Source organism: Pagrus major, chromosome 23, assembly GCF_040436345.1.
Source record: "Pagrus major chromosome 23, Pma_NU_1.0".
Lineage (NCBI taxonomy): Eukaryota > Metazoa > Chordata > Actinopteri > Spariformes > Sparidae > Pagrus > Pagrus major.
Window position 1 is genome coordinate 13565650 of NC_133237.1, and position 26631 is coordinate 13592280.

The following is a 26631-nucleotide window of genomic DNA, read 5'->3' on the forward strand; positions in this document are numbered from 1 at the left end:
TTGCATTTTCATGATTTATTTCTCTTGTGGATTGATCTGCTGTTATATTGAAGGCCTATTTCATGTAATAAAATTACTGAAAAGGACACAGAACTTGCTCAATATTTTAAACTGGCTTTCTTAAGTCAGGATGGTTGGTTTCAATGTCACCATGCCACAAAATTAAAATGACAAAACTGATGTTGTCCAGTCTTTTGTTCTTTGCCTATTTGCTGGGGAATATCATCAAAGGACCAAGAGTCACAGTGCCACAAGCCGTGATATCTGAAACATTAAATCAAAATGTTAATAGGATGGCATTTTGTTTGCAACTGCACAGAAATAACAGGTTTACACTTATGAAACTCAAGGATCTTCAGCATACCTTCAGGGATCACACGTCTCAGATGTGTCTCATTGTTCCATTCAGGAGCACTTTTGTGACAGGTACTGTCACAACATTGACACACATCATCACTCCCATCCACATTTTGCCATCTGATGAGAAACATATACATAATTATTTACCAAGGCTGTAAAGTTTGTCTACTGCAAGTATATTAAAGCCAGATAATCATACTGTATAGTTGTGATTTGGTATATTTGACTCACAGACCTGCCGTTTGTAGTTTCTCTATATTTGCCCTTACAGTTTAAGGATTGTTGAGAAATAATGACATCAATTTTTTTAAATTTTTTTTTTAAACCTTCCTTTGGGAACTTACTTAATTACTTTAGATTGACAATCTTGTCAACATAAGTGATAGCCCTTAATTTTGTAAAAAAATAAAATAAATACAATGACCATTCATTTGAGCACATGTTTAGTTTTCAGGGCTGGACGTTTATCATCTGCAATAAGACCAGAGTCAACATATGCATACATATAGTGCAGACGAAGCTATACAAGGCATTATATGATTAAGTAAGGGTCTACAAAAGAAAAATAATTCACCTTGAATGCACATAATTGCAGGCCTTGTTGCTGAGGCTAGTCTTCCACATTTCAGAGGCAGCTTTCAGCCAGCAAGTGATAAATATCTATTAAAAAAAGGAGACCACAGAGATGTCATTACACTGCCTTGGAGAATTTCAAAACTTCATGCAGTTTATAAGAGGCTCACCGAGTTCCTTGAATCCTGTTGAAACAGGAAAGCATTAAGCTGCAGTTGAAGCGAATGCGCCCTCCCTCTGGGTTTGAACAGAGTGTTTGATCCTCCCTCTTTTGCATCAGTCAGGCACCTGACAAAAATCATTGTCACGTGCATGTCAAAGGCCAACCATACAGTTACAGGTGTAGGTTTTTGCATTTAATTTATTGTAGAAGTTGATATATGAGCTACTCTTACCCGTGGTTTTCAATGAAGTAGTATCTGGGGACTGATGTTGCATCAGGTGACAGAGTGGCAACACAGCTGTCAATGAGGAGTCGTCTTTGTCCTGAATCAGGACCAGTGTAAGATGCCTGGAGGTGCAGGAGGTCTCCAAGGTAGAAGACACTGGAGGACATCTCACGTGTCCAGTCATCTACGTGCAGACACAAACATCAGTACATGCACACTAATCAAGAAAAAACATTGGAGTTCACACATACCAGTCATCAGCTTTAGAGAGAAAGCTGAGTGCTCTGTTGCAGAAGACGAAGAGAGGGTCAGGGGCTGCTGCTCAGAAACACTGCTCACTAAGTGGGTCCTGTTGCAGAAAGTTAACACATCAGCCTTTATGAAGTGTAAAACTGCAACTTCACCCTACAAAATAATGACAAAATCCCACCTTTGAAAGTGACAGGAAACAGGAACTACAGTATGGGTCATCCTTGTAATGCCATGATAACTGGCAGCTGGTGAGATTACCAGCTGGTTTGAGTAGATCACATAGTCCTCAGATGTCTGGAGATTATTCGAAACACACATTAAAATCTTTTGAACAGCCAAAAAATAAATCCATCACAGTCACTATCAAACATTGAGAACTTACAGTTAATTTAGAGCCACAGTCTTGCAGTTCAGCTTCAATGATGTATTCATTGTCACCAGCAGCAACAGCTCGGCACTGACTCTTCTGTGAATGCCCCGCTTCACCCAAAGAAAGCTCCCCAGGAGACCCAAGACGTCCATTTTTATACATGTCATCCTTTACCACAACGATCATAGACTTTCCTGTGCACTGCACACGGACAGTGAATCTGTCTTTGGGTTGTGGTCTGCTGGGTTTTTCTGCATCAACTCTTACTGTCGCAGATTTATATTCCCTTCCTTCAGCATCGATCATGGGTCCATCTTTTAAAAGTCGGATAGCATCTGCACCAACACAGGCAAATGACAGCAGCAATGCCAGAGAGGCTGAGTGACCTACCATCATAACGTCCAGAGACTTAGGAGACTGCAATTTTGACTGAATTATAAATAAGATGCAGAAGATACCAGAGATAATCCTCCCAGTATCTCAAACACTTCCCAGTTCAGACCAGTCAAACCACATTGAGAGGACAGCTGGAAGCAATTAGTCATTAACTGATGTGGGCAAATTAGTAAAAGCTGCAGCCACACTGAGATACATGCATATGATTGGCCCAGAGTCAACATTATATGGGTGCATATTTACACTGATGCTCGTTCCATGTTGAAATACATCCATTTTGAATCCAGTTAATGGGTCGTCACTGTAAAGATTGTCACATTTTATCTTACATTTGACAGTATTGTCAGATCTGAGACACGTATTTTTACATTTAATTTTTTGTGACACATTTCCAGGTCACAGGTCAAAGACATGGTGTAGAAAATGAAGCTTTTCATTAATAAATACATTTCAGGTAGGTTGCACATACAGAAGTGAAAGACCCAGTCTTAAAATCCTGGATCTGGAAAATTAGACACTTCATTCACCTGTGTGGAGATACCCATTTAGTTCTTGTTGATAATATGGATGGCCTGATGATCATGGACAGAATCAAGCCTCAAATTCAAATTATTTTATCTATAATAGCCGCTTCAGTTACAGTGATGGTGAAGATGACTGTTAGCTGTGTCTAAAATGTATACTAAGCAGATTTAGTGTGTACAATAGTGTTAGGAAAAGTAGTGAAGTATGTAGATTCATACTAAATATGGTACATCCAAGTGGAAATGGGAAACTGTTCACAGCTGGAAAATTTGGAGGCAAGACATCTCCAGAAAAAGGATAAGGTTTATAATCTGAAACATTTTGCTGCCCCTGAAGTTCAATTTGGCAGCAGCATTTCCAAGTTGCACGTCAAATTCTTAGTATATTATTTTAACAGTTAAAAGATGTTTATTTTGTGTAACAAGACGAGTGCAATTTTGGGGGTTCATTGTCAAGTCAACCTAAAAATAAAAAAAGTAATGCTTAGGTTTTCAAAGAATTATGAAACTTACCACTTTGTGCAATATATTTTGGGAAAGTGCACAACAACCTACCCATAACTAGATTTCTCACACACACGATTTAGCACGTCCTGCATCCCAACGTCAACTTTCCCTGCCAGTGGAGCAACTAGTTTATACTGCAGACTCCTGTACCCATACAGCCAGTAAAGACAGTCCCATCATGTATGACGTGCAGTCAAATCAAAAAAGCAAACAGACATCAATTTTAAATGTTTATTATCTCTTAGGGTCTTTTGTATCTGAAAGGTCAGAGTCTGTAGCAGTTGCATTTGTCAGCGTTGCCACGTCCAGTGATAACGGCGCAGTGGGGCTGACGTCACTCAGGGCTACTGTGCCGTTATTGTCCAGCGCTTCTGCTTTTGAGTTCAAGGTGACCAGAGGAGCATCAACTTCACTTTCTGCATCTCCATCTGCAATTAGAGAAATTGTTGTTTAGTCATTTCATGCAAGTGACATTTTAAAGTACGTTCAAACTTTACCTGTTAGACCTTTTCCACTTTTGAAATCTTTATCCTGTTCAGAAGCAAAACTCTCAGCCTCCACCTCGTCTGGTGAAGATGGACCGGGAAGCAGTCCCTTCTCCAGAACTAGGATAAATACAGTTTAGCATCTAGATGTTTCTTTGTAGAGTCCTTTTTTAAAAATCATCTTTCTCAGCAGAAACTTAATTGTCAAGTCATGGGGGCCCATAAGATAATAAGTCTGATTCTTACCAGCTCCTCTGTCGTTTACTCCACTTCTCCACTGGCTGCCATACAGAGCAGGTCTGCTGATTTTATTGAGCACAGGAGGTAGCTCTTCCACAGGTATAGGCCCACTTTTCTGCATGGATGGCAAGACCAGCATTGGACCAACTCTTGCCTCCTGTTCCCACACTAAAAAAAATAAAAAAAATGTCTTTACAGAGTTACAAGTCCAAAACCACATGTGAAGCCTGGCATCTAATGGTGATCATGAATTGTTCATCTAAAACTAGCTAATCTTTGTTGCAGGTGAAGTCAGCATCTAAGACCAAACTAATTATTCCCATTTTTCATCATAAGTGTCTAGTTTGTACAACAAACCCAACCTTTAGTCTTCAGTCCGCTCCGCCAGGAGGCTTCAGGCTCAGCTGGCTTCCCAAACCCACGAGGACTGAACTTGCCTTGGCTGCTGGGCAGACCGTGGGTTTGTTCAGCTTCATTTTGGCTTTGACAATGACCACACAAGTAGTCATTGCCATCAGCTGACCGCCATCTGAAAGAGATAGTCATTTCTCAGTACACATTTTCTGTTCGTTTTGTCATTTAATTTGAAATATTTCAGATGGATTGCACTCACCTTCCATTTAGGAAAGTGCATGCCTTATTTGTTGCCTGTGCATCATTTACTGGCACTGCATTCATGTGACATGTGATGTAGAGCTATAAGAAAAGGAAAAAACGTGGAAAAATATTGTACATGCACAATTAAGACTTTAACCAAATTAAATACAGACTCACCTCTCCTCTGTCCTCATCATGAAACCTAAAGGCATCAATGACCAAGTCGAGCTTGTCATCCTGTGTGCGGGGTAAGTAGTGAGACTTTGAACCTGGAAGCTGGGAGTCAACCAGGCACCTATGAATGTGGAGCAAGTCATTACTGTAGCCTTAAGTGTACTGATTTAACATTGCAAACCACGAGTTGGGGAGAGAGATTCAGGTGAGTAATGCTAGTGGTGGCTAATCTGCTAAAATGCAGTTCTCTACAACTACAGTGACTGCTTCAGCTAGCGTTAGCAATAGGCTACACCCACTTTCCATCTCCCATTTTGTCAGTTTTGATGTGCCAACATACTAGTATTGGGTGCATAAAGATTATGTTGCAGTTTGGCTAAGGGCCTGAAAACTTCACCCCCCCCCCAAAAAAAAAACAAAAAAACAAACACTTTATTCCTTACCAGTAAAAGACTAATGTAGCCTCAAGCAAAGATGTCAAACAGGCCACAAAAGGTCTTTAACCTCACTTACTCTTTGGCCCAAACATTTATCAACTCGAGCAACTTCACTTGAGGCCTTTAAGCATTTCAAGTGCTCACCCATTTTCAATGAAGATGTATCTAGGCTCAGAGTATATATCTGGGTCAAGTGTGGCCACACAGCTGCTAATGAATACTCTGAGCCCCATGTGATGTCCAACTCTGACAGAGGCCTCGATGCCGATGGGGTCACCAAGGTAAAACACGTTAGAGCTTCTTCCATACAGCCAGTCATCTACTCAAAAATGAAAATTGCAGTAAGCCCAGATAAAGACAAACAAACTATAGAAGAGGTGAACAAAACCCACTTGTCATAACTCGCAAGTCAAACCCCAAGGTTTCCACTGCAGCTTGTGTAGACAAGAAGGGGATCCAGGTAGGTGTCAGTGAAGAACTGGACAAACTGTACTTCCTGAAGAACAAAACAAGGATTTTTAAAAAGTGAGGCATTGCCCACAGAGCTTTAAAGATGGGCTTTAAAAAAGGCAGACAGACCTTTCATAATGACACTCAATTGGAATCACAGCATCCTCCATTCGAATCATACCATCTGGAGAGGCCACAGGAGAGTACATGAGGAGGTTCGTGTAGACCAGGGAGTCCTCAGTCATCTGTGGAGAGAAGGTATGTTTAGGACTAGAGGTCATAATGAAATGTCTGATTTGCAATAAATTAACCATTACCCAGTGTTTGGTTCCGCAGTCCATTAGTCCAACAATGATTGCATACTCATCTCCTGAAGACGCTGTAGCTCTACAATAATCATTGTGCTCCACACCAAGGCGTAACTCATCACTGTTAACAGGAGCTCCGACTCCAAACATGTCAGCTTTGATAACAATCTCCAACGAGTCTGGATGGCAGGTCACTCTGACAGTGTTCACCTGCTCTCGTTCCTCAGCTGGAGCCTTCTGTTGCTCAGTGCGTTTGCTGATCCGAGATCCTTGGAGCAACGCATGTTGTGTGTAATGTTTGGGTGGAAAAGCAAACGCTGATCTAACATAGAGTCCTACGAGGAGGTTTACCCAAAAAAACGTCTCCATTAATGTAGCTCAAAACAGCAAACTGGTCAAGAATACAAACACTCCTGTCTGACCCACTGGCAACAAACCTGTCTGAGCTGTGGAGCATTTTTCACCTTTATGCAGACAATCAGCCTCATCACAGCAGCACTGCACACATGAGCCTAATGAGCTACTAATGAGCTTACAACTGACACCCAGCTGAGTGGGAGGAGTCATGAAGCATGGCCAAAAGAGTCATCAGAGCCAAGAAAAGGCCAATCCATGAGGAAGCAGCCAGGAGAATCAGATAGGAAGCACAATGAGTATTGTTTTTGCAATGATAACAATATGTTCCTAGCTTTTCTTGCCATGGCCATCTGTGCTGCTGAGGCAGGAAAAAAACCCCTGAAAGAACAGAAAAGTAGCTAATTTTGCAAAAAAGTCTTACAAGGAGTTACTGGAGAGGAAGTGCAGGCTCTGAGAGAGGCCTGGTAGATTTATATTTATCTTATATACACAGACATCGTAGTGCTGCAGTGCATCAAAACATAAAAAAAACACAAGGGAGGTAATACAGAAATGTAAGAATATCTTACTTTATGTTTTTTTAAAACATAAATCTGAAATGCAGAGCTACATGGCCAGGATTCAGTAAATGTTAAAGGAAGTTATGTTATTTTTCATCTATGTTTGTAGCCTCTGCTCGCTGGTAGTCCTCAAGACCAAAATACCCAGAAGTTATTTGCTTTTTTTTTTCACCAGCAAACTGAGGAAAAAAACTCTATCAACTAAACACTCATTTGCGTATTCCTCTGTGTTTTTATACAGCTTGGCGGCCATGTATACTTTTTGTATGTGAACTACAATAAAAGCTCCATCAGTATTTCATTGATTGTATAAATTATAGTTAGAATTCACATCTAGAATTGTTGAGTTTGACCTGCTGATGGCAATCTTAATGAAGTTATCATTATTTTCTCACATCTCTCATATAGACAACCCTTCAACTTAGTTATTCAGTCATTTACTAAAACCTGTCTTTGAATGAAAAGACACATCATTCAATTTGGGAGCAATACAGTGTGTTAAATTATAGGTTATTTTTCACATTCGTCACAAAATATTCCTGCTGTTAATCCAATGAAGAAATCTCATCATCATTTACTATTGTTTATTATCTGTTTACTTTAATATGTTTATTTGCTAACCTTCCTACAAACACATCTGGTTATCAACACTGACATCCACATTTTCTCTCTTAATTGCTTAAATAAGTATTTGTCTGTTTATTTCATTTCTGCCTTATCTTTTTTAGTCTTTACTTCTTTCATTTTCTTTTTCATGTGGGCTATCATAATGTCATATTTTGTGATGTCTTACTCGTAAAAAACTGTTTTTTATGTGTTAAAAGAATAAAAATGTTGTCTTCAAATAAAAACCGGACCATTGCAAGCTCTACAAAGATATTCTAATTTTTCATATACTTTGGCTGCTGGACTCTCTCGGGTGCATTAATCTACAGACACAACCATGTTCACAGAACAACCAAACCACTTCCGCTGGAAATTTACTGCAAGGTGTTGTGGTTTATTTAAAACCACTGACTATCAACAACCAACAACAACTGCCCTCCAGACTGTCTGAACACGATTTCAAACTGATCTTGTGCACACCAGACACATCCGCTGAGACAGAATGAAACTGATATTACGCCCATTTTTAAGTGATATTATCATAACCTGAAAGCAGCCAGAATAGTTACACATCAAATCTGAAACACAATTCTGTTCACTCTCAGGCTATGTAAAAAAAAAAGCAATACAAAAGTAGATGGAGGTGGACCACTTTTAATATTGCAAATACTTGGGAAACCCCTTTAAGGAGAGTTTAATTGTCAACTTTTGTTTAATTTTATACAGAAGGGGTGTGCATTCAGTGGCTAGAGGTTTTAAAGTCTAAAGCTTAACATCCTGTATTTCAGAACTCAGCAAGACAGTTTCAGTGTGTACAAGACCAACCACAGTATTTTAACGGCAGTTCTTGCTGTGAAGTCCTCTTCCTGCTTTGAGGTGAGGAACAATAAATACAGTGAGGCTGTCCACAAAGTCTCACAAGAGACTGAAGGAAATAGGAGGAGTACAATATGACTTCGCTCTGTGTGCTTTTATAACTGAAAAGGCCATGAAGACGAGCTTTGCCTGCATTCTCATTTTCATTCAGCTCTTTGAAGGTAAGAGGAATTCACATCTTAGTAAAAGAATGCAAACTGATATTTGTTGTAATCCTAAAAAATGTATAATTATGAATCTGAATTTTGCTTTTTTAATTTTTTTTAGCTTTGTTACCCGGACAATAACATTTCCCTAACACAATGTGTATGCAGTATAGTTTGTTTTTATTCTCTCTTAGGTACTTCAGACCACAGTTTTGTGTCTTTGGTTGCCGCAGTGCTATCAGCTCTGTGAGACAAACAGACACTCTGGCAACTAAATGCAGTACTAATGCAAACATGCCGATGTTTAGGAAGTAAAATCATATAATGTTAAGTTAATTAGCACTAATGATTCTTGTATTTAAATTGAAGAGTGCTGGTAATTGACGACCTGGGGATCAGACTCAACAATCAACTATCTTTCTCCATAATCGCTTGCTGCACATTTACATTCTGAGGTTGCGCGTACATTCTTCATTAAAATCTAATGTCAGCTGGAATCATCTCCAGCTCTTTTATCTTATCTCTTAAACCCATGAATGTCTGCTCAAAATTTCATAGCAATCCATCCAATAGTTGTTGAGACATTGTACAAAAAACACACAAATGTATATCTCAGGGTGACGTTAGAAAGGAAAAGTCAAGAAATCAACAGTCAGTGGGATTCATCCTCTCTTGGAACCATACGTCTGTACAAAATCTTATGACAATCCATCCTATAGTTGTTGAGATATTTCAGTCTGAAACAAAGTGGTGGACTGACCCCACACTGTCATCCATAGAGCCATGCAGCATGACTAAAATTAACTGCGTATTTTTATTATTACCACAGATTCATAAAACATTTTTTTTCAGTCTATGCAGAGTTGATCTTCAGGCAGCTGACAGAGAGCCAATCACTGGAGCTCTCATGTTCCCCTCAGCTGGAGCACAGCAGCCTCACAGGCCTCCACCTTTACCACCGCAGTGCCCGGAGCCAGACCACCCTGCTGTCGATGGCGAAGGGCGGCGAGGTCAGGGTCAACCCGGAACACAGGGGCCGTCTGCAGCTAAGTGGAGGACTGGACTCCCTGCAGATAAATGTGACCACATCACATTTACAGCCCAGTGACACAGGACTCTATGTGTTGGAGCTGAGCTACAGAGAGAACAACTCTGAGCAGATAATCTTCATCAGCGCTCAAAAGGTGTTCTTGTTGGTTGAAGGGACAGGTATGTGGTTCACACCTCACAATGCAGTACTTACACTTTGTTGGAGTAAAACCAATCCAATCACCAGAATAAATATTGGCAGTGTACGTTCCTACAAACCACAGATGTGGTCTTTTCGCTTTCAATCTTGAATCTATGCTGTGCTTGTGGTCTTGTTGGGTTTAAGCACAAAAACCACTTGGTTAGGTATAAGAAAATATCATGTTGAGGCTTACCAGGTCCTATCCCGTCTCATTAAAAATATCCAGTGGTTTCATGCTTAAAATGAATGTTGAAACACCATCTCGAACGGTGGTCTCCGGCTTGGCAGCTGTCTCACTGATACACCACCACCTGACATGAAAGTCAGCTCAGATACAAGTAAAACGAACGTGATAGGACTCGTATTGTAGAAATGTCAATATCACATGTTTGACACTTAGAAACTAGAATGTATCTGTGGTTTCAGAAATGTAAAATGCCAACATTTTTTTGTGGCGACTGGGCTGAGCCAAACCCAAGTACCTCTGTTCAGATTCTAATGTGTGTTTGTGTGTTTGTGGTGCAGGGAGTTCATGTCAGTGCCCTCCCAGCTACCCTCCACTGCTCTTGACCATCTTTACAGCGGCAGGCCTTATTCTGCTCACTCTCAGCTGGCTGGCCGTAGAGAAATGTGTGAGTATTAACACTTCAACTAATATATCATTCAGCAGAGATGCAGATTGAAATTGATGTGTCATTTTTGAGGTCAGTCATGTTGGTAAGCAAACAATGCAAGTGTTTTTCAGTAGTTGTTGCTAAGGCCCTATGTGTCTGTATTTGACATGTCGCTTCCCCCTCTCACATTATTTTACTGTACTTCTAACTGACTGACTAGCTTTTCAGACAACTGCTGTGAATCAAAATGACAATGTCAGCTGTACAAGTGAGTCATATTAAGATGAACATCAATTAATGTGTCATTTTTAACAGAGACAAACTGACATCTGTTTGAGTGAGTGAATTCTCAAGGCAATTGAAAAGTCCTGATGATTGCTGCTGGGATCTGCAGCGCATGAGTCACACTGTGACATTAATCAAAGGGGCAAATGCTAAATCTTGACCAATTTTAACAACTGCAACAAAATACAGCCTCAAAAATGACCTTTACATTAAATCAAAACAGTTTTCAGTCTAAAACAAACCTTTACTTTAAGTTTTGGTTACAGTCATCTTACTTTCACTTCAACTTTTACTGCAGGGGCCTCAGGTTGACCTGCAACACAGACAGTTACAAGAGGGGTTGATAAATTATTGTTTTGTTCAGTGTATTGCAACTGTATCTTCTCTCAGCTGAAAAGAGAAAGTTGTTGCTCTAAAAGGAATAAAGTCCCAAGTGGCATTACTGTATCAAACATGCACATTGATAGAAAGCTACTTTGCAACAATTTTGATAACCAATTAATATTTGTTTAAGCAGAGATGCCAAAAACGTTCTCTTATTCTCTTAATAATTTAATTTTTTAATGATTGTAAACAGAATGTCTTTCGGTTTTGGATTGTTGGTCAGACAAAACAAGAATTTTAAAGACTTCATGTCTGGGACATTTTATGGACACAAAGATTTATCAATGAATTGAAACAACAATCTGCAAATTAACTGATGAGCACAGTTAAAAGTAACAAATACATACTGGAGCTTGAGGCCTTGAGGATAAACATACAATGAGTAAATAAGTGCATACGTTTGTTAATATTCCACACTGAACATACATTGACTTCTACACAAGTAAGAAATAATGTTATATGTTGTAGGCGAAGACGAAGACGAAGCGTCATCACAAACCACAACCTCCTGTTCCAATCTACGAGGAAATGACCTGGAAGCAGCAGAGCACCGGAGTCCCCCAAAATAACCACGAGGGCCCCTCACACCTGGAGGAAGTCAACTTCCCCGTGTATGCTAACCCCAACATCCGACAACCACAGGACAACTACTACGCCTGTCCCAGACAGCTTGCCCTCAGAGCCTGACGTGACTTCTGGCATTAAAATAATGGTGCAGCAGACATGTACAGGAAATGACACCAGCTCTGTAACTGAAGAAATATGATGTGACAGCATGTGAGAGGTGACATCTCATCCAGGAAATAAGAGAGATCTCAGATTGGTGGAACAAAAGCAGATAGGCAAATAACCACAAGAAAAAAAAAGCTATTTTATTAATATTTGAAAGAAGCTCCATAGTTCATGAAAACATTTGTTTCGGTGCATGTCATTTAACAATCACATTCTATGAGGAGAAAGAGATATACAGAGAGAAAAATTAAAACATTACAAGCCACTGACTTTTCATTAAATCTCGGTACAGACATTTTTACTTAATATTCAAAAAAAAGGCAAAAAAAAAACAAAAAAAAAAACAAAACAGCCCTAATCCCATACCCCCCCATCCCACCCCTCAAGAAAACCGTAACAACTGAGAAAAAAACCCCTTGAGGGTGACAGGCTAGAATCCCACAGTGCTAAAGAGTGAGACGCTCATTGGTTTTAGGAATACACAGCATGGCGATGTAGCGCTAGGTCAATCTGAATCAGGGGAGGGAAGCTGGAGGCAGGGGGCTCGACATAAATCTCCTCTCCACCCCCTCTACCCCCTTAAAAAACAAAACACACACATTGGAACCCAAAAAACCCCTGCAATAGATCAGCCACGTAGAAGTAGGCCATAAAATCCCCATCTTCCACCCCCCAACCCCAAACACTTGTGCATAGTTTCATGATCCTTTACAACCAGCTCATGTTTTACAAACATCCTCCAAAATGTGAAAAATGTTCCACAAAAGTCTGATTTATCTATTAATAATAATACCCGCTGTGGGAGAATGAGAGAGAGATAGAGAGAGAGAAAGAGGAAAGAAAGAGTAATGCACAATGTTCCTGATTCAGTCAGGACGGGACCTCATTAAGAAAACACAATAAAGATTCAAACATACAGCATTTTGCATGTTATTCACGGTCTTTTTTTTCACAATCAAAATCATTGACCTCTTTTTTTTTTGTTGTTTTTAAATGTAAAGCAATTTTAATATATAGATTTATATATAAAGCACTCCATTTTCATTTAAAGTCCATTATTTGGTTATTATGTAACTGCTACGGATTTAGAAACAAAAGGTATTTTCTCTTCTTCTGAAATCCATAACTTTCAGTGCTTAGAATCGTTTCTTTTAAATCATCCTTTTTTTTTTCTTTTTTCTTTTTTACTCATCATAAAAATGTACATTAAAATGGCGTGGAGTTGGTACTCTGGAACCCTGGCCTTCCTGAGACAAGATCCACTTTTTCGTGTGTGTGCAAGATAGTGAGCAATTATGTCTTTTTTTCTTTTCTTTTTTTTATATAAAGGAAAAATATATATAATCAACATAAAACATACAGGCTTCAGATAGTCCATGAAATCAACATTAACACAGAACAAAGAAGGTTAAACAGAACGAGACAACACTGTTCAATCCCAGAGTTCTGAAAGTAGCACAACAAATCTTCATTCTGTGAAGTGTTGCACTTTTTTTTTTTTTTAAAATGGAAGCATTTGTCCTTTTTTTTTTCTTTGTCCAACATTCCCATGGTTTAATTCTTTTGTGTTGCTGATTTTTTTTTCTGAACTCCAGAAAAAAACAAAGTGTTTGTAAACTGTCAGTGGCCTTGCAGGGAAAAAAATAACAAATGACAAACATGGAGTGAACTGAACAGATGTGAAAACAGAACGAAAGCTAACAAACCAAAAAGGTAGGCACCTCTGAAGTGAGCCCTAGTAACCAAGGCTCAGTCTGATGTCTTGTCCTTCACTCTCTCCGTTGCTCAGATTCGGGAGAGCTGAAGTCCTTCTACCCCCAATCTATGGCCACAGGTCTGCAAAATACTTTTTTTGCTGCATTTTTCTATACATATGTGATTTTTTTTTTCTTCAGTTTTCTTGTTTTTTTTTTTTAGGTTTACAGTCTGAAAAATGGTGCAATACTCAATTATGATCCATACTTTCTTGGATTATTCCACAATGAAAGCCACTAAGGTAGATAAACATTACATTTTAAAAACACACTTATTTTAGTCCTTGAGTAAACATTTACACATGAACTGTCCCCGTCTCCCCTCAGTACTTGTATCATGTTGTTCATTTAGCTGGATGAGGGGTGAGGCCGACACTCAGTGCAACGCTAGAGGCTAGTAACAATTAACATCAGAATATATTTTTGACAAGCAAAAAGAAAAAAAAAACAAAAAAACAAATCAACAACAAAAGTATACTGAATTGAAAAGAATCACAAGGCGGAAATTCCTCCGCTGTAATCACGAGCTCTCATACATATTTTCATTTCACACGCTAAACATTCATACAACATACAGTACAAGCAGCCTTGTGCAAACACTCAAATACAACAGATGTAAATTTGCCTTTATATCGATCTTTGTTTTCAACAACACTCGCATTACAAATTTAATTCACTCTGAACCGATGCTATCAAAAAATCTCTGAAGTGTATGAATGAGACAAAAAAACCACTACAAAAAGTGTTCACATTACATTATTGGCGCTTCTTTTGATTCAAGTATTTGTTTTCATTATTTTGTATTACTCTGATATGTTTATGATCTTGTCTTCTGGGAAATATAATGTCGAGGAGGATACACAGGGTTGAAGGCAGGGCAGGGAGAGGGAGGGGGGCTTAGGCTAAGTGGAAAACAGAGAGATCTAGCCATATACACACATACACCCATTATGTACTCTTGGGTGTATACTGTATATGAACTAGCATGTGCATATTCAACCCAGGCCTTTGTTTTTTAAAGAGAGATTTGCTAATTCAACTCTTTTCGGGGGGCCCCTGCCCCACACCCTTGTCTGATCGATGATTGAGAAGCATATTATGCTTGCGCTCCAGTTGCCTTTGAGTCTGTGTGACTTTCAGAAAAAGGGAGAGCATCGGATTTCCAACACTAGACAGGTAGATAAGAGTGCAGGTGAGGGGTGTGGTGGGAGGGGCCGGGGCTCTCAGTGCTGGTGTTGCGCCAAGAAATCCAGGGCACATCTGAGACTCGACCCTCTGTCCCAGTCACCCATCCTCCCACTCTATTTGACTCCCCCACTTCCACGCCAGTTCCTTGATTCAAGTCCAGTGTCGAGGAATATGTAGGTTTCCAGGAACAAACAGACAGACAACACAGGCAATAGTGATTGTTTTGTTGAATGATGCAAGTCTGAAGCGACTCTGGAAGAGGGCAAATCCCGAAAGTTTTAAGACTTGGTACCAAACTTGAGGTGTGTCTGCTGATACGCTGGGGCTCCTGCTTGGACCCTGACCCAAAGCCAGATGTGCAGTAATAGCCTGTTATATATTTGCTGGCGCCACCTTCAGGTTGGAGATCCAAAATGAACCCCTTGGATACAGCTCACAGAGAAACAGCACAGGCATCTCAGCCTCGGAGTGCACAGCTGAAACAGACTTTTTTTTTTTTGTAGTTTCTAGTTTTTGCAAAAAACCTTGATGATAAAGAAAAAGATGTTTTTGGTTTTTAAAGAGATGTACCCGATGTGACCCATAAACAGTGCACAGACACATACAGGGAACCCTCAACCCACCCACCCCTCCTCTTGCAGCCTGATTCTCCACTAAATATCCAGTCTCCTGTTGGTGAAAGACCAGCACCATTCATCTGTCCTGCCCTTCTACTCCTCAAGCCTCCTACAGCTGGAGCTTGTGGTGTACGCCCCTGCAGCAATAAAAGAAACTGACGTCTTATCACGCTAAAGATAAATTAGGATATGGCAAGATGGAAGTAGATATCTGTAGATGAGTTGGCACAAGACTGAAGAAGTGACTGTTTACCAACAGCTAACGCCTCCAGCAGGTCTTTTAGTGTCATCTAGTAGCTCTGTCCACACAGTGGGAGACTAAACCCTTGAAGAGAGGCTTTTTCAGTGTCCCTTTCATTTTATCCAGGGGTTTTATTTTCAAGGGAAGCTGCCTGGTAGTAAAAGGTCGAAAGATAAGTGAAGATGTGGCGGATGGCTGTGATTTTCTAAATGGCTGTGAACGAACACCTCCTTGTCTTTGCATAGAAATGGAAGGCTGTTATCAGTTGAGGTGGTTCTAAGTGTAACTGAGTGCTCCCAGAGTTAAACATAAAGCACCAGCGTGAGTGAGGCCCATCAACACTAAAGGATGTGTGTGTTATGAGACGACATAGAGCGGAGGAGGGTGCTCCAGGACGGACAGAGGAAGTTGGCTCACTATCCTGGAGAAACTTAAACAACCCTTCCACACTTGCTTTGACTCTTCAAATGCCCGGTCTGACCCCACATGAAGAGCTCCCCCACCAGCCTTTTCTACTGAGATCTGCAGTGTTTAGTATGGCCTTGCTGCATGGCTGAGGCGTACCTCTAGACTACACACTGCTTCTGCCTCGGAGGCGGTGGGAGGGGCAGGAGAGAAGCTGAACACTGCATAAAGACCAATATTAAAAAGCCATGAAATCGTCATCAGAAAACAATCATTATCTATATCATCAATGATAACAGCAACAATATCAGCAAACTTCATGACAACAATAAAATAAAAATGCACACTGGCAATTCCATAAATGAAACCAGGAAAAACAAAACACACCAAACACCTCCATCTCTGGCTAAAGTGATCCTTGCAGGAGAGAGACAGAGAGCTGAGTCGGAGGTTGCTGAGGACAGACTCTGGCGCAGCAGTAGTAGTAAATTTAATACAGGTGGGCCAGTTCTGAAAGAGCTGCTCTTGGCCTGGAGGCCTGGGGAGGGGGGAGAGGGGGGAGCCAGTTTGTAGGGATCCGCAGGGAGGCAGCAAGCGAGCAGGAGGGTGGGGGTGAGGGCTGCTGCAGAGCACTGCTCTCTGCAGCAGGCAGGCACTCAGTGGCCACACTTTCACACAGGTTGGCAGGGCCTCCGATAAAAAGAACAAAAAGAAAAAAGGATGAAAAAAGATGGCGATCCTCCCTGCTGGACCCAGCAGAACATACACACGTTTAGAGTTTCCAGACACCAAGGCTAAAGATTTCAAAGTATGCAATGTAACAGTGATATTTACTTTGATAAAGAGGGTGAGGATGGATGCTTTGGGGTCTTTCCCTGCTGCACCCATCATCAGTTGAGTTAGTTCTTTCTTTGTATTTCCCTTCACTTTGCTACCATATTTGACATCCTTCCTGGTCCCACCGACTTGAGGGAAGAAGGATTGAGAAAAACAAAAAACAAAAAACATCTTCACATCCATGTTAAGTTAAAAAATAAGTATATAGAGAAGAAGCCACTAAGCAGATTGCTTTTTTGTCCTTGTTTTTTTTTCAGTTTTTATTTGCCAGTGTTGCTTCTCCTTTCTTCTGTTCGTTGGCATTAAGGGTATAACGAGCTGCGACGCTCTTGCTAAGTGCTATGATAGACCACCTATTCACAAATCTTTGCTTCATACTTTTCTACCTACGCAAAATTTGGGCAAAAAGATAAAAAAGTTAATCTGGTCTTCTGGGTAAAAAGGAAAACAGGCTCCTCTCATTTTGGTTTGATGCCTTTTCCCCAAGCACCCACCCACACACACACGCGCACGCACACACATACATACAAAGAAACACACACACCTGTCCCTCCTCCTCCCTCAAAACTAGTCACTGGCATAAGTGTGGAGAGTAGGCTGGCTGAAGAAGTGCTTTGTGTGTACGTCCTTGTATCTCGGACAGAAGATGGTTGAAGACCTGCTTGCTACTCTTCTAAGCTCACACACTCTTGAGGGGAGGGGGGTATGAAAGGGTAGTAGTGGCAGTTTTAGGGTGGGGGAGGGGGTGCAGGGCAGATAGAGCTTTTGCAGTTCAATCATTCCTTATAATTGCCTCTCTTTCTGTGAGAGGTTCATGGTAGGGTGCTTGGACGGTAGAGTCTGTGGCTTATATTGCACGTCACTTGAAATGGTGTTTTTGCAGGTGGAGCAGGGAGGTGGGGGTCACTGACTACACACCGGTGGGAAACATTTAGGACTTGAGGTTTTCCGCAACATCAGTGAGAGGGTCCGAGACTGAGACCAAACTGCGGGGTTCCCCCGCAGATGAGTTGAGGTGCATTGAAGTATTTGTCTTTACAGTTCCATAGTAATAGCAGTGGTTCATTTTGTCATCCATCACGTCTTTAACTGTACATGCGACGACCCCCCCAAAAAACTCCACACCAGGTTAAGATTGAGAGACACATTTGAATAATATCAGTTCTTAGCTTTGTTTTGCAATGGTTTAAGAAGAAAAATAAAAAAAACAAAACCACTACAAAAATAAATGGCTTGAACACGGCGAACAGAGTTGCATCATTCCCTTTGAGCGTCGTGTGGGGAACTCAATCTGCTTTTGCAAAAATGCACTGAAGTCGTGAGCTGTGGTTGCTTATGTTAAAGCCGCAGCAGCATGTACTCTCCACTCAGGTTTCACTGGCTCAGAAATAAGGGTGTGCAAGTGTCCGTATGCTTCTTCACCAAGTACAGTGAGTGAGGATAGCAGGGCAGGAAAGAGGTTAAGGCTAATATTAGTGCTGAGAGCGACAAATGTTGAGTCTGGACCAGCTGAAAGTTCGACAACCACTCTGATTGAAGGTTTTTTTACTTTGGGAATGATGCCTTTTAATGGATCTCTGAGGTGCAGTATGATTGGCCTCAAAAGGCGGAGAAGGATTAGTTTAAAGATGGCAGCTCGTCATTGTGTCAGTTTGACTAAAGTTTCACACGAGGCGAGTTCTCAAAAGTTCATTTCTGTAAAAAGTTCTCTTTCTTTGTTGAAGGAAAGACTTCTTCCTGTGTCTCCAAAAGTAAGAGCTGAACACTGTGACCAACATCTCATACTGAGATTCACAAAACAACTGAAACTGAAAAAAAAAAAAAAAAAAGGAGTAGAGGAGGTTGGCGAGGGTGAGCAGCGAGGATGTAGCCTCGTCCTCCTCTCGTCTCTCCTTTTCATTGTTACACCCACACTGATTATCTCCACAATGATTTGCAAGGTTTTTGCTCCTGTTGGTGTTTGTCAATTCTGGGCTCATCTGTCCTACATGGACTCCCCACTCAGCAGGTCGCCAGGCAGCAGTGTATTGATTGGGGTGGGACTCCCCATGACCCGTCCCTCCTCTCCACTTGGGGGTCCCCACAGGCTGGAATACTGCTGCACGCCACCCCACAGCAACTCTCCGCCTGTCTTTGCTCCGCCTGTTCCCAGGCCGCTGCTACTGCTGCTGCTGCTGCCGCCACCATTGTTGTTGTTGTTCCAGTGGGGTGAGGGACCGATGGGGTGGGAGGCTCCGGACCCGGCCCCGCCCATCCTTGTCTGATTGGTGCCTGGAGTGGCCTGCCAGCTGGTTGTTCCACCAAGCAGCTGGCCCTGTGCAAAGAAGCGGTTCACTTCCTCTTCCCCAGCAAACTCTGCCAAGATGGTGGTGTTCCCGAGCACACACCTGGAAGGAGAAAACAGTAAAATATAAATTAATAATGGTTAAAACTTCTTAAAAATAAACTGAGCAAAAACCAGGGTGTCTACAGGTGTCTCCAAGTAAAAAACCCACTTTCACGCTGAATAGCGTGACTCATTTTGACAAGGGAAGTTAAACTACAGATAAAGTGAAATGCTTGTGGCAATTAATATTTATAAAACTGAATTTAAGGCCAAAGACACCCTTCAAACACCTTAAAACACTTCATTAGAAAACTTACATGTGCAGGGACTTCTGAGCCTTGGCAGCTTCATCCTTGGAGCTGTAGCGCACCACAGCATTGCCCTGTGTCAAGTTGAGGTGGAATGTGATGAGGGGGCCGTGCTGCATGCACAGTGTACGCAGAGTCGAACCGTCAATCTGGCGGACGACAGAAGGCCATTAGTGGACATATACAGTTAATTCTCTGGGAGGCCTAAATGCTTAAAGGCTAACTAAAAGATGCTGATTGTCAACTGTTACCTGTGGAGTGAGGTTCCTCAGAACCAGCCAGCTACTAGTCCTGGTGGAGCTGTCTGTACTCCACGTGGTACCTGCTGTGTATAAGAGAAACATCAAGTTTGTGCTTGCCAGGCTCGTTAGACATCAAAATCACTTACTACAACTGAATGGGTGGTGTCGATTCCTACTGTGAGAAAAGAAAAAACACCCAGTGTCAGTTGACGCTTGTTCAACCACAAGATTTTCTGAAGCTTTTGCCAATCTTACCTACTCTGTAAAATTCAAATTTGGGTTGTGGTCATATGCCACATTAAAGTTCTGCTTGCTCTTCGAGTACGCTCACACCTCAAAAACATTACATAGCTCCATAATTTGACTTTTAGACAACTCACATTTCATGACAGCTTAAGAAACGTCTTGAACTTTGTGTCATAGCCATGAAGAAAGTCAACAACTTCAGTTTTTTTGTTTGTAATATTTTCACATAAAGGACACTGACGTTAGCTTTTATGTCATACGTTTACATGTCTTTGCTACCAGATGGTCTGCAAAAAATCAGAACTACAGGAATATTAACTGTATGTTTTCTATACCAAAAGAAACCTAAAAAACCTTGTTTTACAATCAAGAAGAATACACGCTTTTAATTGAGATGACATTTTTCTGCTCTCCTGGAAGTTTGAGGCCATTTCTTATTATAAAACAAGTTCACCTGGGATTTTGACAAAAATTAAAATTATGGTTGACTTCTTCTGCTTGACTATCTTTTTTATTTACATACAATAAGTTGTAAAAGATATCTGAAAAGGATTAAACGTAACAGCTTTGACTGATGTTGGAGCCTAGTTATATTGTCCTATTAACCCTGTCATATTTAACCCTAAATATTTCACTATAAGAATACCTGTGGTGTAAGAGCTACTCCAGCCTTGAGCCAGACCTAGGGAGCTGCCGCCCCAGGTTGAGGAAGGCTTGGTGTTGGTGAGGCCTGGCGGGGGGCGGGATGGTGCTGTGTTGCTGCTCCGGGGGCCCTGGGGTACCTTCCACAGCTCATGGGACAGAGAGGCCTGGCTGTGAGAAATTGGGCCTGGAGACCAAGTAGATTTCATCTCTGATAGTTTACCTGGATAGGAAAGAGTGAAGGAAAGGTTAGCATGAAGAACCAAGTGAACTAAACACAGCTGCTCTCACAGGAGGGAGTCCTGCAGAGCAAAATGATCAGACTAAAAAGTTCTCTCATATTTGACAACACTTTCCATGCTACAGACAAGGAGAAAGGAGAATATGGACTAACACCACAGGGGGAATATGCACTGCATGAGAGGCAAAGTTGAAAGGAAAAGAGCTAAAATGAGGGTCGTATTAAATCAGGAGCAGTGACTCAAATGGGCAGGAGAGATCAGGTTCTCCGGTGAGTGGTTGAGGCTCTGGTAACATTAGGGAGAGGATAATGTTGATTTGCAGGATTGTAGCCACTGCAATGTGGGGGGAGGACATTATGGGTAAACCATGTACCTGCATTGTCCGTCTCCGGGGACGACAGACTGAACGAGCTAGTGTAGGCACTGACTGGCCAATCAGTGGAGGGAGGCAGAGCCTCGTTCTGAGATGAAGTGGGAGAGGAGCCTAAGCCAATGCCACCAACACAAACAAAAATAAACAGACAAATAAGGAAAAAAGTGCAGAGAGAAAATGGAGTAAAGGAAAAATGTACTACAAATGATGATAGTAAGGCCATTAAGAAAAGAAGAGGATAAAGTGGCAAATGACAATGATCATAGAGGCAGTTAAAAGTAGGAAAATGAAGAACAAAAGAATAACAAGCAGGCTCTCTGTTGGCAACAGCTGCATGATACTGTCAGACAATACATGGGGACAGAGCTTGTTTTATAAGCTTTTCAAATTCTGCTTGGATGTGTTTTACTGTACCGTAACATGGCACTGGACTTTACTGAGACACTTGTTCAGCCCTTGCTCTGAAACTCTTGACCCTGCTCTCACCTCCACTCCTGTCCCGTAGCAGGTAGCGGTTGACATCTTGGATGTTGGTGTTGATAGTGGGCCCGCTTGGGACACTGCCGGGGGTCATGTTGGGGTCGGTCTCGGGGTCGATATTCTGGAGACCCTTCCAGGGCACACCGGGGCAGAACTCTGAAATTAATAGAATAAGAGTAAAGATTACACACTGATAATCTAAATATGTAATTAACTTACAGCTACCAAGCAACTGGTGACCTGGCATCAGTTTTCAGTTTTTTTTGTTTTCAGTTTTTTTTTTTTTTTTAAACTTTCAGTTTTCCTATTTCTGACAAAGTCAATCAATAGTGGTAGTTGCCAACATGGCTAATTTCTCGAGAAAAAAAAACTGTTCAAGAGTGATCTAAGTCTGACTCCCGAAGGCAACTGGGAGTCAGATGTTTCAACAAAACATTAACAGCAAGAAATCTAACCTGGTGGCCAGTTAATATTGGTCCCATTGGCCATCTTGTCATTGCTGCTCTTGCCCTGCCCCCAGCTGTCTGGGGGGACCAGGGGGCTGGTAGGAGACTCTGAACTGGACATCAGGTTGTAGGGGCTGTAGGAGTCCTCCAGCTGATGGGGCTTACCAGGGGGGCCCAGGTTGGCACCTGACAAAAGTGAAAGCAAAAGTTTAGAAGTTGACATCAGTTAAATGTAGGAAATGTTTTACATTTTTAGAAAATATTGAAAGACAATTTGTTTGTTCACAGTACTTTTCATTTGGAAATGAGGATTCATTTAGAAAATGAATACCATGTGTTATACTTTGCTATACAAACACACTTTCAGATATGAATGTGTTCCCTAGTGGGGATTTTCAAATTACCCAGGATTTCCTTTCTTTTCTCACCATGCTTGCCCAAGTTGGGCTCTAGAGGAGAGGAGTTTCCAGAGAGGCTTTCGATGGAGTGAGGATGCGTCCACTGCGACAGGCGCGACTGAGGCTGGGTGGGTTCCTTCATAGACAGACTTCCCACCTCCATGCAGTTTACATTCATGTTTGGATTCAGTCCAGCTGAGGAGACAGAGATAGATGGTACTTCACAAGCCCATGAGGATTCACACAGCGTTATTTATTAAAAGAGATCAGTTAATGCTACTCACAGAGAGAATAGGGGCTGTAGGTGTTGGGAGATGACTGCGGCTCTTTGGTCTGCAGGTCAGGGAGGCCTGGAGCCTGGGGGTGACCTGGAAATGAATCCAGGGTGGATTTGGCCCCGCCAGGATGCAGGCCTGAGTGGGAGGGGGGTGCTTGCTGTTGTTGCTGTTTCATCAGCAAAGCCTGTGCCAGCTGACGCTGGTGCTGTTGGATCTGCTGCTGCATGTTATTGATTGTACGTGCAACCTGGGACGACATCACAGTGGAGACATATTTAGGATCTACATAACAGAAATAAATTTTGGACTGGACTGTTACTTTTACTACAGTTTTACTTCAATTAACTTTATTCAGGTACAATGATTAAAATTCATTAAATTTAGGATTTTCAGTGTTGGGAGTGAGTAAGAGAGAGCAGGAAAAAGGGAACAGCAGGCTAAGAAGGTAAACTTACTTGTTGCTCTTGTTGTCGAATGGGGCCAGAAACGTTGCGCTGCGCCTGCAACATCTGCTGCTGAATTTGTAAACGCTGGTATGCCTGTGTATCAGATATATGGCATGGTTTCATTGTCAAAAGACGTCACCGTGTCTGTAAATTTAGTTACAACTCGATAGTATCTAAAAAAACTGAAAGCGGGGAGGGCAGAAATGAGACTCACCAGTTGCAGCTGGTAAAGTTGATTCAGAAGGGTCATATGTTGAGGGTTTATTGGTGAGGTTAAAAGTGCAGGATTCAGACCAATGTTTTTTGCTGCAAACTGTAAGAGCTGTGCTTGAACCTGTGGACAAAGTATCATCACATTAAAAACACAATGTCAAAATGTAAAATCAAAATGTAAAACAGATTGGGTTTGGCGCATACATGAACATGAAGTCACCAGGGTCTCCCTAATCCAGTTAATACCATACCTGGAAAATCTATCCAACCTATTTAAATTATTCTGGTCATGATGTCGGTGAAAATGACTACCTTGAAGCACAGTTTGAATTGTATTAAAAAGGTGCAATTAGCAATTCAGGAGAAAGAGAGTTGATTTTTTAGTCCCATTCCCAAATTGTCAAAGACTATACCAAGGCTTTGGGTTGGTAATTCACTGCATCAGCCGTCTCTGTGACTTGATTTTAAGCTAAATAAATGTATAAATACATTTCTCCCATTTTTCCGGGGTCTGAAAGGACATGTGGACCGGCACCATTGTTTCTGATGGAAAATAAGGCTTAATACCAAAAGAAGTCTGCCCATTTATTGATATAAACATATAAATTCAAAGAGGTCTGAACTGATACATAATACATGAGAAGCTCATAGCAGAGATGTTTTTAGACTGTAGACTGTAATCTGGATGTAAAATATTTATGACTGCATACATTAAAATGCCCTGCCTTCCAGAATGTTTACATAGTAAGTGAGAAATGAGGCCACATATGTGTGTGTGTGTGTGTGTGTGTTTACCTGAGGGGAGAGAAACTGAGGCACTTGAGCACGTAGACTAGGCTGAGAGGAACTGAGAGGCGGCACTGGTGGCTGAGGAGGCGGCTGCGGCTGCTGCATGGCCCGGGCTTGTGCTGCTCCACCACCGCCAAACATTCCACTCTGCATCTGCTGGACAAAGGAAGAGTCAAAAGACAGCCAGTCTACTTGGTTCCAACACAAGAAGAGGGTGTTTCACTATTCAGTTATCAGTTTCCTCTTATCTATTCCATCACAGTGACCTTGATGAGGCCACAGAGTGCCAGCAAGTCCTTAAACAGTCTTGAAATCAGTTATATCCATTCATGGGTTTGAAGTGTCTTGAATATTTTATCTAAAGTTGCATCAAAATATATGAAGTCCAAAAAAGAAGAAGACAGACAATGATAATGATAGTTTGGCAAATTTAAGGTGTCTTGTTTGTTTAGGCATTGGATGCTATTCTTTCAAATTAACCCTTTTTGGTAAAAGGTCAAATTTGATCATTTTTATTTTATATTAAATTAAATGCAGCTTGCCTTGGATGTGGAGTAAAAACATCTTAGTTTTACACTGAATTTGGAACCAGTTTTTATCAACTAACATTACCAGTGAATCCATTCAAACACACCAGTTAATGCATATTTGCTACACATATTTCCTATACAGAGCTAACCAGCTAAAATTCTATTAATGTACAGTATGCAAATGCAAATGAATCAATTACCTTATCCATGAAGGGCAAACGGGGGTCTGCCGAGGGGTCTTTGGAAAGAAGCGGAGGCCGGGGGCAGCTCATGGGCTTGTTGATGAGCCCGTTGTTGTAGTCGTGGCCGGTTAGCCCCATCCCACGCTTGTCCAGTTCCGTCTTCTTCTCCAGCAGGGCACTCATAGCCTGATCCAGGTTCATGTTGTTGCTCTTCAGAGCCTCCTCTGCTGGATCCCTCTGGAGAAGAAACCAGAAAACATCAGTAATGCACAAACAAATTAATGCAAAAATGAACTTCCCTTTTCATGACTAATGTTAGAAATATAAATAACATTGTTTAGCCTGGGTTATGTCTCTCGCACAAAAAGTGCTATATAAGTACAATGTATTATTATTAATTTTTTTAGATGAATGACTTAGAACATTCCGAAAAGTGTGACCAACAGTCCAAAAGCCAAAGACCTTATAAATTGATCAAGTACTAAACTATTTTCCCATCTTAAAAGACAAAGGAAACCAGAAAATAGTCTATTTGAACGAGTATTTCCATTCGATGGACTGATAAATTAATTGACTAATAGTTGTAGCTTCAATCATAATCATTCTCAGGCTGGACTAATTAGCATACACTTAACATGTAAAAAAATACAGATTTTTACATCAAATGTACATTTACGTCAGAACAGTGCTGTCATTGTTTGATGGTCGCTCTGGGGGGGCGCCAAAGTTAAAACTCTTACAATTTTACATATCAAGGTTTTGCCTTCCTATCACATGAGTAATTTATTACATTATGTTGAAATAATCACCATTAATCTAAGGTTTTATATATATATATATATATATATATATATATATATATATATATATATATATATATATATATATATATATATATATGTATATATATATATATATATATATATATATATATATATATATATATATATATATATATATATATATTAATACAAAAAATGACAGTGTCAGACAGTTTTGTGTCACTTAAACTCACAGGGAAGCCCATGTCTGTCAGCTGTTTGATGAGACGATTCATGATCCAGGCATCTTCTTGCTTCCCTGGGACCTTTCCCTGTGAAAGATGAAGACAGAAAATGATTACTACCACATTAACTTAATGATATTTTACAATACATCATATGAAATAGTTTCTTAAGAGATAAGTCTTTATGTAGTTAGTGCTGCTTCACACCTTCTGTGGGACCTTTTTAGATGCATTGCCCCACGAGTTACAGGAGGAGTTGCTCTCTTGGGAGGCAGCGCTGTTCCACATGTCTCCCTCCTCAGCATCCCACTGGCCGCCCGACAAGTTCAGTTCTTCACCTCCACCTCCCCATCCGTCTTGCATAGGTTTGGGGGCTGGAAAACACACAACAAGAGAGGATGTAAACCAATGTTGAAAACAAATACTGTGACACATGCCTTATGCAATACCATTATGAGGTTGTTCTTTGTTTAAAGGAAATAAAATATAAAGTATATGATACCAAACGTATTACTGAAAGCCTCAATGTGTATAATAGGATAATTATGACATAACGGAGGATATATTTTTCTTCACCTCCACACATTGT

At 41.0% G+C, this 26631-nt stretch overlaps 3 protein-coding genes across 3 annotated transcripts in view; all 3 read right to left on the bottom strand.

Annotated features, from left to right (window-relative positions):
• Positions 1-2458, bottom strand: LOC141019824 (zona pellucida sperm-binding protein 3-like). The gene is made up of 8 exons (XM_073494845.1): positions 1957-2458; positions 1753-1868; positions 1574-1671; positions 1329-1506; positions 1104-1221; positions 935-1020; positions 365-477; positions 1-264 (listed from the first exon to the last, which is right to left on the bottom strand). Exons 1-8 carry the CDS (start codon positions 2338-2340, stop codon positions 206-208), a joined length of 1152 nt encoding a protein of 383 aa, XP_073350946.1. The 5' UTR covers positions 2341-2458; the 3' UTR covers positions 1-205.
• Positions 2459-3588: 1130 nt separating this feature from the next.
• Positions 3589-6527, bottom strand: LOC141019603 (zona pellucida sperm-binding protein 3-like). Its single transcript, XM_073494570.1, has 10 exons — positions 6072-6527; positions 5884-5999; positions 5697-5800; positions 5449-5623; positions 4871-4988; positions 4710-4792; positions 4459-4625; positions 4103-4264; positions 3869-3976; positions 3589-3799 (listed from the first exon to the last, which is right to left on the bottom strand). The coding sequence occupies exons 1-10, from the start codon at positions 6429-6431 to the stop codon at positions 3606-3608; spliced, it is 1587 nt and encodes a 528-aa protein (XP_073350671.1). The 5' UTR covers positions 6432-6527; the 3' UTR covers positions 3589-3605.
• Positions 6528-11970: 5443 nt separating this feature from the next.
• Positions 11971-26631, bottom strand: part of tnrc6c1 (trinucleotide repeat containing adaptor 6C1) — a 45671-nt gene continuing 31010 nt past the window's right edge. Inside the window, exons 7-20 of the mRNA XM_073493968.1 lie at positions 26250-26416; positions 26052-26129; positions 25055-25273; positions 24331-24477; positions 23537-23656; positions 23332-23415; positions 22883-23123; positions 22629-22793; positions 22210-22386; positions 21761-21910; positions 20664-20882; positions 19781-19854; positions 19539-19678; positions 11971-19282 (exon numbers count right to left, since the gene is read on the bottom strand). Coding sequence (XP_073350069.1) covers positions 18880-19282; positions 19539-19678; positions 19781-19854; positions 20664-20882; positions 21761-21910; positions 22210-22386; positions 22629-22793; positions 22883-23123; positions 23332-23415; positions 23537-23656; positions 24331-24477; positions 25055-25273; positions 26052-26129; positions 26250-26416 — 2384 coding nt within the window. The 3' untranslated portion in view covers positions 11971-18879. The remainder of the gene's footprint in view (positions 19283-19538; positions 19679-19780; positions 19855-20663; positions 20883-21760; positions 21911-22209; positions 22387-22628; positions 22794-22882; positions 23124-23331; positions 23416-23536; positions 23657-24330; positions 24478-25054; positions 25274-26051; positions 26130-26249; positions 26417-26631) is intronic.